The sequence below is a fragment of the Mizuhopecten yessoensis genome, unplaced genomic scaffold, assembly GCF_002113885.1.
Source record: "Mizuhopecten yessoensis strain PY_sf001 unplaced genomic scaffold, ASM211388v2 scaffold10975, whole genome shotgun sequence".
Taxonomy (NCBI): Eukaryota; Metazoa; Mollusca; class Bivalvia; order Pectinida; family Pectinidae; genus Mizuhopecten; species Mizuhopecten yessoensis.
This window is the reverse complement of record NW_018408815.1, coordinates 169301-184055: the sequence shown is the minus strand read 5'-3', so window position 1 is coordinate 184055 and position 14755 is coordinate 169301. Positions and strand designations below refer to the sequence as shown.

Below are 14755 nucleotides of genomic sequence, written 5' to 3'. Positions count from 1 at the left end.
AGGACCAGGATTTACGACATGTACAATTCATATTTTGATTTCTAGGTACATATCCATTTCTGTACCTTTGAAAGCCCTAAAACAGAGGATGTTGTAGGCTAGCAGTTCCAAGTTACGTAATACAAGCACACCACATTACAAGAACCGTAAAATTTATGGACCTTTTCCAATTGTTTTATAGTTCAACTCTGCAGGACCTGGAGCATATCATAAATATTACATCATATGCTTTTGCTATGTTTCTGTATGTACTATATTAATGAATATAACCTACTCTGACGAACATTCTGAATCGCTTTATTTTTCTTGTCAGTATGTGTGTATATCTTAGACAGAGCCAGTGACTTTTCTACTTCTTTTCCACAGGGGCCTGTGCCTTGTGACTGTGCGAAAAATCTCATACAAAAAGCATGATACCACTGAAACCTATTAACTCCTAGAATGGACTACAGAAACAACTTCCAACCAGATCGTATTGTAAGTATCCAGTACTTTTGATTCATATGTACTGATTGGACCTGACCTCTTTGCCAATTTATATATTTTTTGAAGTCTAAAAATATTCAAATTCCACTATTGGTTCCCAGTCCCTAAGTTTTTTATGAAGAATTTCCCAGCTGCATTTTACAACTTACTTATTATCTCACCCTAGTTTGTGACATTAGAATCAGACATCCAACTTCCAAGAGATAAAAAATATAACAGTTTTTTTTACTTAATACAGTGTTTCAATATTCTAGAGATGGGGGAAGCCTAACCAGCCACATCAATATATAATCTTTGCTATTAATCAACCAAAATAATAGCTGGTACACATTATGTGACATATATATACCACAAGAAAATGGCCTTAATGATAAGTCATTACTTTCCGACGGTATATAAAATGACATCATGAGAAAAAAACATGTACGCACCACTTGATGTACTGATTTAGTCTTTACACAACTATGTGGTCAGACAGGATTCAGCATTTTTTTTTTGTATTTTTGCTTGAATCAATGAAAACACTGGAGGACTTCTGGAATAGTACCAAAATAAGGTTCTCTTCCTGAATGCTTACAACATAACCTCCTATCAGTGATTGATGGATACTATAGCTGTTTCACATGTCCACTTTCACCAGTTTGTAGGAGACTATAAGATACTGGTGTATAAACACACCAGCAGTACATTTGGCAGTGTGCCAGGTTTCAGGTCACTGCCCAAGTATGTTGCATACTTCTACTTTTTCAGATCAAGTTTTCTATTGAGATATATATGTATGAATACATTATTTACACGTACAAACAATAGTTTTGTCACTGTTTATTTCTGTAGTACACATCTTGACATTTTTTTTCTATTTATGCCATAATTTATTTATTTATATATACTACACTGTGATACATAAGAAAGAGTGTTCTCTATAACAGATTTAAACTGGATACTTGGAGGCCTTTGCACATCATAAACTATTTCTAAATATCATTATCACCTTTCCCAATAGAGATCATGAACTATTTATGAATAACCCTATATTTCAAATCTAATCAACAGCAACACAAACCAATACCAAGTTATTTCCTGGATTTTTATAAACTTGATATTTACCTTCTGGAACTTGATAAGATACTACAGTAGTTCTACCTTATACTCTATTTAATCTTAATAAAAGCAATCTGTTAAGTTGTCTACATCACTGTAGTAACCCAACCCCCCTCCCACCCCCCCCTCAACTCCAGCTGACTGTCCATAGAGAGCTAGTTCTCTATTTCTGGGAGTTAGTCCTGCCATACAGGGCGAAAAATCTGAGAAAACTTAACGGTTTCTGTATTTTTTTGTTAGTGACAGAGTTAATCAGGTAACAAGAACTTAAAGAAGGTGGAGCATGTATTTGATCTTGACTCATCTGATTGTTTAAGCCATCAAAACATTAGTGCAAATGATCGCGAAAGATTAAATGTGACTTGGAATATGTGTGGTTCATATTAGTGTATTAAAACAAATTTATAGAATAGATTTTCAGGATAACCATCTTAGGGGTGGGGGGTAGACTTATCTTAGGGAATCAGAAACATGCTACAACAACATTTATCCCTTAAGTCCATAATAAGTTCCTAATAACACATTGTCATGTCATAAGTCATGATTCAAGCTATACCACATAAAGACTTGAGCAAGTCTCTCAGATACCAAGAAAGATCTATACCACTCACAATGACAGGATAATATGGTGATGCACTGAAGATCTGGATATACTTTCATCAAGTCATCAAATAACCATAAGAAACACAACCACATGTTTTATCTTCACACAGGGTTAGGGAGTATTACCATACGCCATAGAGAGTGGCCATGACATTCAGTAGTGATCAGCTCTATACTGTGTGTATTACTATTAGGTCTATCCAACATCGTCAATGCTCTATACAAAAGTGTACTATTTACACATATATCACTCACACATACACAACATAAAAGAATGGCTTGTAAATATAATGCTTCTATAAAAATATACTGATCCAATGAAAATTATCTTAGTTTTGATGTATTCAAGAAGATTGTCTTTATATTTAGTCAATTATCTATAAAATCCAATAAAATACCACTGAAAGTATTAGCTCCTAATACATATCATAAAAGATTTATTGAAAAAAGTTTTGAAAATTCAACAATGTTTTTATAGATATTGGTCACTGAAAACAAGTGAAAGAGTCTTGAATTGGCACTGTAATACCCAAAAGATATTAATTAATAATCTTCCATGTTAGGCCGTCTTCATGTCACCATAATTGTATGCATGCTGAATGATGGTGAATAACCAGTCTATAAATTTCAATCAATGGAAATGATACTTTTATTATAAGAAATTATCAATTAAGATTTTTTTGTTCTTTTGCATACACTAGTCTAAATTTATAACAGGATTCTTCACATTACAAATAGCATCCTGTCAATATTAGCGTCTACACACAATATATCAATATTAGCGTCTACACACAATATATCAATATTAGCGTCTACACACAATATAAACTCTTTCTTCCTGTTTTTCCCTGAATTAATACAGTTAAGAGTCAAAATAAATATCACCCCCCATATATTCATATTTGTATAATATTTTTAATTTAATCAAGTACTGTAGATGTATACAAATTATGTGTGTTTTTCATTTGATACATCCTTACCATGACACAAACACTTCACAGTAAATGATGTGTACACCCAAGTGTGTCTTTGTATCTTGTTTGTTTCAAAATTGACTATACAGTGTCGGTCAATTCAACATTATCCATATTCAATACATATGTTCAATTTACTGTAATAGAAATTTTAAAAAATAACTACTCGAAAAAGGGCATTAATAAATACCCAGAATACCTTTCTTTACTAGTAGCACGATATGATACAAGATACCATGGTGCAGTCTTACCCACGTCACGTCAGAACAAATTTTCTGGACATAAACGCTGTATGCATATGCATCCACACAGACACTAATCAAATGTTGGACACTGCATTACCGTCGTATCGTGTCGTATCTGGATTTACGATGCGCCTTCACCAACTATTACACCCTGAGAAAGTCCAGAGCCCCTGAGTACATAACCATGTCAGATAGTGGGCAGGTCTCGTACTCAGATTATTATCGCATGTAACTGTTTATCCGGACATGCAGAAATAAAACAACTGTCGGAACCATATTTTAACGTAGAGTTTGCACGCACCTGATGTCTTGTTGGCACTTGACTAATTCTTGAAGACGGTAGACATTGGAAAAGTCCTCGCCTAACAACCATTGACAAACGAGGAGCCGCCATTTTCCAGCTCTCCGCTGCAGGCGGTGTGACTAAACACCAAATCGGAGCCGGACGGATCAAAATCGAACAAGTGCTCGCTGTGGAATGCAGCAAGTAAAATACGATCGTCAATTGAAAGTATTGATCTGACATCAGGACAGTTTAAAATATACTTATCGCTTTTTAAACGATATTTCATTCCATTCAAATCAGATTACTTTCGATATATATATCCATATTTCGTTTGAGATGCAGCATTTGGTATGTCTGAACACGTTTAACGTTCATTTTTAACCAAAAAAACAAAGAAAATAGCCTACTGTTCTATACATATAATGTATGTGTTCACATGTAGGCTTCATTGGCATTGACGAATACCTTTTGTGTAACGTGTATTTTCGAACTTAATGTAACTTCACGGTATATTTTGATTTAAATTTATATTTATATGCCAAAAGACATCATGTAAAATTTTGCCGTAAAACTTTTTTTCGATTAAGAAATCAAGGTTAAAATTCTAAGAAACAGACAATTACATCAATATTACAAAACAGAAGTGCTGGATACTGTTTTTTAGTTATTTGCAGAATTGTATTCAAATAGGACGAAAAATAAACTCGGGGAAACTCATTGAAAAAAAAACCAAATGAACATGGCACCCGAAGGGGAAAATGTTACGTGAAAGACTGTAGTCTAAATAAAGGAGTGGCGTCATCGGACTATGACGTTCCATTTTTGTGTTATTTGGATTCTTCCTATAAGAAAACTCTTTTCTGTGGTTTTAAATATGGCAGATTTTTAGTTAAAGCGTCAACGTTATAAATAGCAAGGAAATCGAGTGGTCGGGTTGCAAAGTGGAAAGTGCACTCGTCTTTCACCAAAGCGGCAGGGGTTCGATTCCCTCATCAGAAAATATTGAGTCACAGGATGCCCATGCACGTGTGTTTTCTGCGGGTAATCAAGTTTCCTCCAACATAAACACCACCTGCGCGCTACCATTAGGTAGGATAAAACTTGTATTACACTTGTTATAAAACAAATATCGCGTATTTTTTTATCAGAAATGTTTAAAAAAAAAGTCAGGGGCTAAAAGGGGATGGGGTGTGGCGCACCCCTTGGGAATGTTCCTTTTGTTTCAATAAGATGTTAGGAAGATTAAAAAAAACGCGGTTTCTTCAAATCAAAAGTTTCAAAATACTTTTTTAAAAAGGCTAACTTGTCAGGCCCCTGTGTTTGGAATGACTGACTCAACAACCGCCGATTAAAGCGGCTAGAGACGACTCAGTTGTCATTTAAAGTAAGATGGTACATTCTATTGTATGGTTATTAGAAAGAAAGAAATTAGAACGTTAAATACAAACAAATTGTATCTTGGACTGATCATAAAGTTTTAAAGACCTCCAATGAAGACAAATCACTCGGCACTGTAGTTAAACCACATCGTCACATTTTTTGTTATCTTCGGGAAAATGTTTTGTAGTTAAACCACATCGTCACCTTTTATAATGTTATCTTCTGAAAAAATATTACCAAGACATTTTTATTACAAACTTCACATATGAGTTTATTTTCTTTATCATTAATACTTTAAAAAGAATAATTTTTATCACTTTTAAACCGGACACTGCCTCCTCAGCATAAATCTGGTACTTTTAATTTTTCAAGGAAAAAATCTGCACGAGTCTTGTCAAATAACGTTCCTACACAATATTTTGTAGCTTAGTTTTTAAGAATATACGAGTTATCTCCCCTGTCAATTTAGACCTGAATTGTTAATAAAATTAATGAACGCCCTACCATCACGCCATCCAAATAATTAGTAACAGAGCACTTTTTATCAGGGTGCTCTTTTATGTATAAGAAACCACAGGAATTTGAGTACGAATCAATGTTTTGTTGTGGAGTTGGTAAAAAATGATCGCTTGGCATGTATGAATCTTGACAGCGAGCTTTACCATATAATATAGCTTGGATATATGTATACACATCTTCATATAGTATACAATGTGCAACCTTTCTACCGGGTTTCCGTTTGTGGGTATATACGTATGTGGGTTTCCGTTTTAAAGAGGCGAGGAAGGCATCGGTCAGAGCATGATCTCACCGACGGTTCATTTGTGATGCCAAGATGCACATGAACATAAAAGAATGTAGAGTCTAAGGCAAAAACTTAGTTAAAAATGATTAAATGATTTTCATGCTATAAAAAAATTCAAACAATTTTCGTCGACCTCATTCATATATAAATGTCCTCGAGTCTTCAATTAACCCGGTTAAGTACTTGCATTGCGTTCATGGTTTAAGATCCTGAATAAAAAATTGAAACGTTGAATTTTGTTTAATAGAATATGTCGTTTTATGTTCAAAGTTCATGAAATATCAACTTTATGAATTTTTCAACAATTCTGTAGCAAGTTTTTCCAACTTAAAATAATTAATCACTCCTGTTAGCCTGGATGGAGGACCGCAGAGGGTTTTAACGTGGCAGCCGGAAACTGAAGTACTTGGAGAAAACAGTTGATCCTTTCCACGGCCGATCTGGAAATCAAACACCGGTCATCTTGGCGTGAAAGGCGTGTACGCTATTCACTTCGCCACCCGACCATCCAAAATTAAGAGTAAGGGATAGAGTTTTTTGTTCGTTAGGGTCTAGGGGCTTCTACATTTCTTCGATTGCTACATTAGACAATGTTAATGTTAAGTATGTGTTCTTGTCAAACAATTCTTTTGATCACTGGCCTTTGTTTTCAAAATAAGTTAACCAATTGATACAAAACTGATAAGAATCAAACTGCTGCGGCCGGTCTAACGTTTTTTAAGTTGGTTGAGTAATTTCTAAACACAGTTATTCAAAGCTATTCAACTACAAGCAAACACTACAACGTTGGAATTTGAAAACCATAAAGAAACTCCTAGCTAGTTAGTCAAGTAATTGGAACTCTGGCCCTAACACCGGACTTAGACATTTTGACATACAGATGTCGGGGCCATAGCGCACTGCTATATGAAAACGTGGAATTCTCCGACACCGTTAAGTATCGGGGAGTGACTAATCAACAAAAAGACGCGTCCTGAAATCTTCTAAACAAGTCCGTTTTCGGTCCGGATTAGCACGGTTTGTTGATTAGTCACTCCATGACCTACAAAAATGGCGTTCGCTCAGGTGGGAAATTTTGAACGATTGAAAATCGAGGACGGATTTTAGCAGCGTTTGATGATAATAAGAGCTGCTTTGGGTCAATAAATAATCCATTCATCGATATATGTTAAGTATGTGTTGTGTCGTTGTAAATTTTTGTTGTCAGCACATCATAACTCTCCGATACCAAACGGTGTCAGAAAATTCCACGTTTTCATACGCTCTGGCCCCACACCAGACATCTGTATGTCAAAATGTCCAAGTCTGGTGTTAGGGCCAGAGGAAACTCTTGCTAATTCACATGCTGGATTATCAACAATCTTAACACTGAACAAGTAGTTTTATTGTCGCATGTATACCCGTTCCCAAAATGTATCATGCTTTCTATTTATGTTCGTCATTATCATGTTTGCGATATGATGGGCGATGGTTTTGATTGGGCTCATTGGTTTACCATGTGGTTACGGAATTACGTTGTCAACGGTTTCTTCATTGAGGACGTAACACTACTAGGATGTGACCTATAGAATTACATGGATGAAGATGAAGAAGTCTTCCCTTTTGAGACACCTAGTGTTATTCTCATTATAACAGAGGAAATGGCTATGATGAAGATAAAGCAAACAATTCTAAAATGCAAAGGAACAATTCCAATGACGACCTGACAAGTCAGTCAAGTAATTCTTATTTAACGTCGATATGATTAAAAAGATAAACACAAGCTCGTTTGGTGAGCTTTTGCAATCGACATAACAACAAAAAAAACCACAAAACACGGTTTCATTAATTAAACAAGATATGTTCATGCTGTAAAAGATACAAATAGAGAGGAAGCATCCAATAAAACATTTAATTTAAAATAAATATAATAATAATCACAGGGGCATGGATCGCTTTACTTGTAATATTAAAAAATAGGGGTCTCCTAATAAATACATTTAATAAATAAAAAATGTATTTATTAGTATAGGCAGGGACGTATACTACTGTCACTGGTATAGGAGACCCCTATTTTTTGCTCAATGCCGTGGCGCGGCGTCCGTCGTCCGGTGTCAATATTTTACTTTAAACGACTTCTTCTTAATAACCAAAAGGCCTAGGGTGTCGATATTTGGCCAGAAGCAAACTGGGATGAAGGGCTACAAAGTTTGTTAAAATTAATGCCCTTCACCCATTTTCAAGGTCACAGGGGTCAAATATGTTAAAAACTTTAAACATCTTCTTCTCGATAACCAAACTGCCCAAGGAGATGATATTTAGCCAGTAGCATGCTTGGGTGAAGGGCTACCAAGTTTGTTCAAATGAATGACCTTCACCCATATTCAAGGTCACAGGGGTCAAATATGTTAAAAACTTTAAACATCTTCTTCTCAATAACCAAAATGCCCAGGGTGATGATATTTGGCCAATAGCATGCTGAGATGAAGGGCTACAAAGTTTGTTCAAATGAATGACCTTTACCCATATGCAAGGTCACGGGGGTCAAATATCTTAAAAACTTTAAACAACTTCTTCTCAATGACCAAAATGCCCAGGGTGATGATATTTAGTCAGTAGCATACTAGGTTCAAGGGCTACCAAGTTTGTTTAAATGTATGACCTTGAACCATATTCAAGGTCATAAGGAGCAAATATGTTCAAAATATTTAAACAATTTGTTCTGAATAACCAAAAGGCTCAGGATGTTGATATTTAGTCAGTAGCATGCTGGGATCAAGGACTACTATGTTTGTTAAAGTGAGATTTATACCAGGTGAGCGATGCAGGCCCATTGGGCCTCTTGTTTAATATTACAAGTAAATCGATCCATGCCCCTGTGATATTAATGCGGTAAAAGTGGCAAGTTACATTTATCAAATTTTGAATTTAATTTATTATTTTATCACATTTGCTTATAATTTGATTTGAGATGAAGGAAAGATATAAAAGAGCTTGGTCAGCTCCAAGGGTTGGGGAGCCCCTTACCAGCATGGTATGCTCGACCTGCACCTCAATAACTCAGGATTTGTTATTCTTCTTTTTTATAAAAGGTCATATATTCAACATAATCACAGATAAATTAAGAAACATATCACAGGCTGATAATATATCATAAAAAAATGAAAACTTAAAATTTTAAGATAATATAAAGCACAAGCTGACATAATAAAGCACAAAAGCAGGAGCAGCAGCTAGTTTCATACTATAATCACAGATGTACATCATGCTTCATGCAATCACATTTAAACAATGTTCAGAGTTAAGACGTAACGGATTTACACATAGCACATCTATCTACAAGTTTGACCGTTCCAGCTTCCCATACATGCCTTCTAACTGGCAACCTCCACAGCATTTCTTGCCTCAGCCGGAAGATCTTGCCATGGTTTCGCCGCGAGGTTATGAGAAGCTGTTCCGGCCAAACCGTTCCGTTCTTACCGTAGGTACTGTCTTTTAACATTTTACCATATCTGAAAGAATAATGTTCATTTTTATTAGTTTGTAATTTATTTTTATATGAGGTGGACAAATTCCATGGACAATCTTAAAAGTTTCAATGGCTATTTTCCTTAGTCTCTCCACATGTAGCATGTTTGTCTGAGACTTTCTTAAAAGGACCTCATAACTGGAGTCAAAATCCCGGTAAATAAATTTCAGGGCCAAATGGTTACCTTTTCATTTTGTCAGTGCTACCTTTATTACAGAAACGTCACACTAAGGGACAGAAATTAAAATTTGAAAGTATAAAAGAGTTATAAATTGCCTTCCGTTCTGTTCGTGCCCGGTGCGTTTCAATACATTTATCTGTATTGATGCCTTGTTGCAGATATTCTTTATGTGCTGAGAAAGTTTAGGATCCTCACACGGAATACTAGTGTCGCCAATGCAAAAAATGGGGTTTTGTTCAAAAGCTAGGGCCTGAAATTTTTCTGGGTTTGCTTAATTGCATCTGATTTACATTAAACCAATTTATTAAATTTAAACTTTCCCTTTCTAAAACTTATATCATTTTCTGGTAACAAGAATCTGCATATGATAAAGTATTGTCATTTATGAACACATTAAAATGTAGGGGTCCAAGGATAGAGCCTTGGGGTACACCCTTTACAGTGACTAGAAAAGTTACCAGTTTTCACACACTGCTTTCTGTTTGATAGATAACTATTAATCAGTTGTAAGGCATGTTCAGAAAGACCATACGCTCTCAGCTTCTCGAGGATGATACAATGCGGAAGGCACTAGAATGCCTTGGATAGGTCCATAAGTATGGCTCGAACACAGTCATTTCTATCCCAAGGCACGCCGCCATTTCCTCTGTTATAAATAATAAAGCTGATTGACAACTGTACCCCCCTCGAAAAGCAGAGAGAGCTGGATGGAAAACTGTCTGGAAGAAACCATTCAACTGTTCTGATATGGCTCTCTCAAATAGTTTGGCAGGTGAAATACTTACTGGTCTATAGTTTCCCTTGCAGAGGGAATCCTTTTTCTTATAAACTGGTGTTACCCTGGCCAATTGTAATTGATCAGGGAAGGATCCCTCTGCAAGAGACCTACTGATCAGAGAAGTGGTTGGATTTAAAACTTCACCTTTAGTAAGGTGCAATATCTTTGGTGAAATGTTGTCTACACCTGTCGCCTTCCTGGGACCAATCATCTTCAAGTACCTTGCAACATCGGTTTCTTTAACTGGTCCGAAACAGAAAGGCTCTGTGGGTTTTAGTGGATTTTGGTTTATTGCAATAATACATGGATGACTGGGCACAGGAGGGGGAGCATTTCTTCCAATGTGATTTGCAATGTTTACAAAATAATTGTTAAACATAGTTCACACTTCATTTGGATCAGTTACTAGTGTAATGTTTTCTTGTAGCTGAACATTTCCCTGTATAATGTGGCCTTTATTTGTCCCCCCCCCCCCCTCCATCTTTCCATGAAATAACGCCTAATTGATTTTCTTTTGATTTTGGTGACTTTATTTCTTTGCTTTCTGAAAAGATGCCAGTTTGCATCCGTTTTGCACTAGTTAAATTTTCTCCACAGTGCATTTTTGTGGTTTATGGCTTTCCGAAGTTCCGAATCCATGAATGGGTCTTTTGTCAATCTTTGCCACTTTTGTTTTATAGGGACATGTTAATCTACCAGTTTGTTGTAAAGAGATTCATGTGCCCAATACACATCACTAATATCATCAAATACATGGGCAACATGAAAGGGGACATGTTTCAGGTCCTACTTCAGTCTTTGTGTTTGTTTATGGAAAGTGAATGAGAGAGATCGAAACAGCTTAAGGCTTCTCTCATTACAGAGCATGTCTAGGACAGATACTCAGGATATAAGACAGCCAGAGGAAGCAAGAAACAGAGATCTGGACCAAATTTCTCAGCATGGATGGGAAACGCCAAGCATTGTTTAATAGCACTAACCTCGCAGGAAGATGAGTAAAAAGAGCGAGAAGACATAAAACAATTAACTTTGTGAAGAATATTAAAAAGTGCGATTGGAATGGGAAAGCTTGTGTGCAGCTATGGCGATCCCCAGAGACAGAAGTTATGCACTATTTGACGCAGAAGGACGGTGAGATGGTATATTATTTTCTGTTGTAGTATTAGAGACTGATTGATCGGACTGCAAAAGGGGTTCTTTCTGTTGGACTTTGTGTCTTTGTTTGCAAATGATTGTGTGTGTCGACTGAGTATACTTTACATCAACCCCCTCCCCCTTTAATCCATGAAAAAACCTTAAATAAAATCTTGAATATTGAAAAGTCATGAATAATTACTTATACTTACCTAGCCTGAGGAAACTCGGGGTAGTACTTACCACACTGGTATATGTACACATATACGATATGCCTTCACATTATGGATTTGAGCGTTTATCGTGGACCACGTTAACTTGGTCAAAATTCACGTTAAACATAGAACGTACAGACATTCAACAGAGAAGAAGTCATTTTCTTAATTGCTCCGCGGGGTAACTGTTTCTTTGTATGTGTATACGTAGCTGACTATAAAATTCTATTATAAAAATGACCCCAAGATTTTCGAGAATAAGTGAAGATTAGAAGTTTGAAAGAACTTAAACTCATCTGAACTGTGAGGGAAAGTGGGTGTACAGGGATTTTAAAATGACGGTCCATGTCCATCATCCACTATTTTAAGTAAGGGTATGAGATTGGGGACTGAAGTGAAGACGCTCTAGGTGGTCCAGTCCAAGAAAAAAAAGATTTATATATACCAAAGGTCGATCGTTACCCCTAAAACATGTCAAATTGATCTTAACACCTTAGTTTAGGTCAAAATATAGCTGTAACAAATTATCAGGTCCCCGTGTTTCTGTCCATTAGAGAACGGTGCAAGTTCGGTCCCGGGGTAAGTTCGACAACCCTTGATGTTATAAATGTTATTTTTACACTCACGCCACACGTATACGTGCGTAACAAGAGGTCACATATTACATAGTATACATTGATGGACATAGTACACACATAATATGACACATGATAAAATTTATACAATAACAACCCATTTCAATCATTCTTTTAGCTAACTTATTTTAGATATTAAGTAGCTTCATTACTCTTTGTATAAATTTACTTACTTTTGTTAAAAGTACCGTGTTACATATTGAGGACATTCATTTTGATATAAGTTGGGTTGGAAATTTTATATTTGATGTTCTAAATTTACATATTACTTTTCGTTCATTACTATTAAGCTTTAAAAGATATGGTTCAATATTAAACTGATATTTGAATAAGGGGTAAACTTGCCCTCACGAGGAAGTTCAACATCATGAAACCAACTTGGAATGAATTGATCGCATAATCTCTGCTTAATAATAGTTTTCAAGCATTGTCTATTTTAAAATTGTGCATGCTATTTGGAAAGTCCATAAATGATTAAATCCAGTATTGTTTAAAATATCTCGTATATACGTTAACCATTTAAAACTTAATACAGAATTCCGGTGCAAATTATACATTAACTTATACATTACACTAGATAATTTCGATCCACCCGTTGTAAGATTATGCCAGAATCTAACCATTCTAACACTGATTTCAATTTCTAGGGGATACCTTCCCAACTCACCATATACATATCATTTGGGGTGCTTTTCCGAATGTTAAGAAATTTCCTTACAAAATGTATTTTTTCGATACTTTTTGTATTGTTACATCCATATAATAAAATAGGTGATACAAGTGCACCAAATAATTTCAGGTGAAGATCGACAGGAATGGAAATATTTCTAATCTTAATATACCATGAATATAAAGCTTTTTTTGCTTGCTCTGTTAGTTTACTTTTGGCTTTTGTAAATACACCATTGTAGTTAAATATTATTTCAAGATATGGGTACGAATCTTGTATTTCTAAAATCTCATTATTGTACGAAAAGTGATGGTCTCTTTTACTTTTTCTTTTTTCAAAAATCAAATTTATTATTTATTTTTTTGTGTATTAATTAACTATTAAGGATGTACATCTCTGAGAAGTCAAAAAAAGGAGTTCATGGCATAGTAGAAAATGCAAAAAAAAAACCATATGTCCTTGTGTTCGTTTTTGTGGTATGATCGGTCAAACACAACAATTTAACAAAACATGTGATTTTAGGTGATTTTTTGGGTCTTGACCATTTGCGGAACAAATTCATACAATTTCTTCCAAGTGTGTTATCAGATATGTATGAATGTTTGTAGAATTGATGATTTTTTTTTTAATTATGGAAGTAAAATTTCTTAATCTTATTCCTTTAACTTAGAAAGCCAATTTTAGTTACCCCTACCCTCTAATTTTTAATAAAAAATACTCATTTTTTTACCATTTTTTGGTGCTTCTTTTTTGTCCCATTATCATTTGTGTTATTTTTTACCTTTTTCGGGGTCAAAAATCAAAAGTTCTTCAGTTACACTAAATATGTCAATAATGTATAATTTTCCAGGTTGTTGCATATTATTTTTATCATATTTAACATTATGAAGTTGTACAGCAAAATTGAACCTGCTACAATTAAAAATGGTGACACAATGGCAACTTAAGTGATCAATCTAGTGTCAAAAAAGGTGATTTCTTTGCCTTTTTTAAAGCCCAAGAAATAGGGGCACATTAATACACATTTTCAAAATGGCCGCCGAATTTATGTTTCTTTTAAATTCTTGTAAAAAAAGTTCTACAAACAACAGACATCGAGTTTTTTGACATATTTTTCAGATGCGTGTTTGCTAATAAACTTTATCATAATTTGTTAAATATTACAAAAACCCGTTACACCAGATCAACACGAGACTTGAACGTGATTGAAACCTCAGAAGAGTACATCCTTAATTTCCATATATTACAATAATTTTGGAATTCATTCAATGCGTTCTGTAGGCCATCTGGTGTTTCTGACAAAAACACTGTTTCATCAGCATATAATATAATAAACAATTTTAAGCACAAACCTAAATTTTGATCACTAAGAGCATACACTTCATTCAAACAAGAAACATTACGTTGATTGAGGAAATCCTCTAGATCGTTAAGAAAGAGGGAAAACAAAAATGGCGATAAGATTTCTCCTTGTTTTACCCCGACATTGCAAATGAAAAAGTCGGATGTATCATTGCCGTTAATAATAAACAACTTTGATGATCTTAGCCGTTCACCTGATTGGACGGGACATTTACACAAAAATGGGGAAAATCAATTGTTAAATATTTACTAAAGGGAGAATATCTTGACCTTATTCCTCCCAGTTTTGTAATTAAAATAAAAGTCGAATTACATTCAACATTCAATAATGTATATATGATATTTTAGGAATTGTATATTGGTACATTATATATAGGTACCCGGTAAAGAAA

At 35.0% G+C, this 14755-nt stretch overlaps 1 protein-coding gene across 1 annotated transcript in view; it reads right to left on the bottom strand.

Annotated features, from left to right (window-relative positions):
* Positions 1–3847, bottom strand: part of LOC110464245 (calcium uniporter protein, mitochondrial-like) — a 98087-nt gene extending 94240 nt beyond the window's left edge. The window contains exon 1 of the mRNA XM_021519354.1: positions 3711–3847. Within this exon, the coding sequence (XP_021375029.1) occupies positions 3711–3803 (93 nt within the window). The 5' untranslated portion in view covers positions 3804–3847. The remainder of the gene's footprint in view (positions 1–3710) is intronic.
* Positions 3848–14755: the final 10908 nt, after the last annotated feature.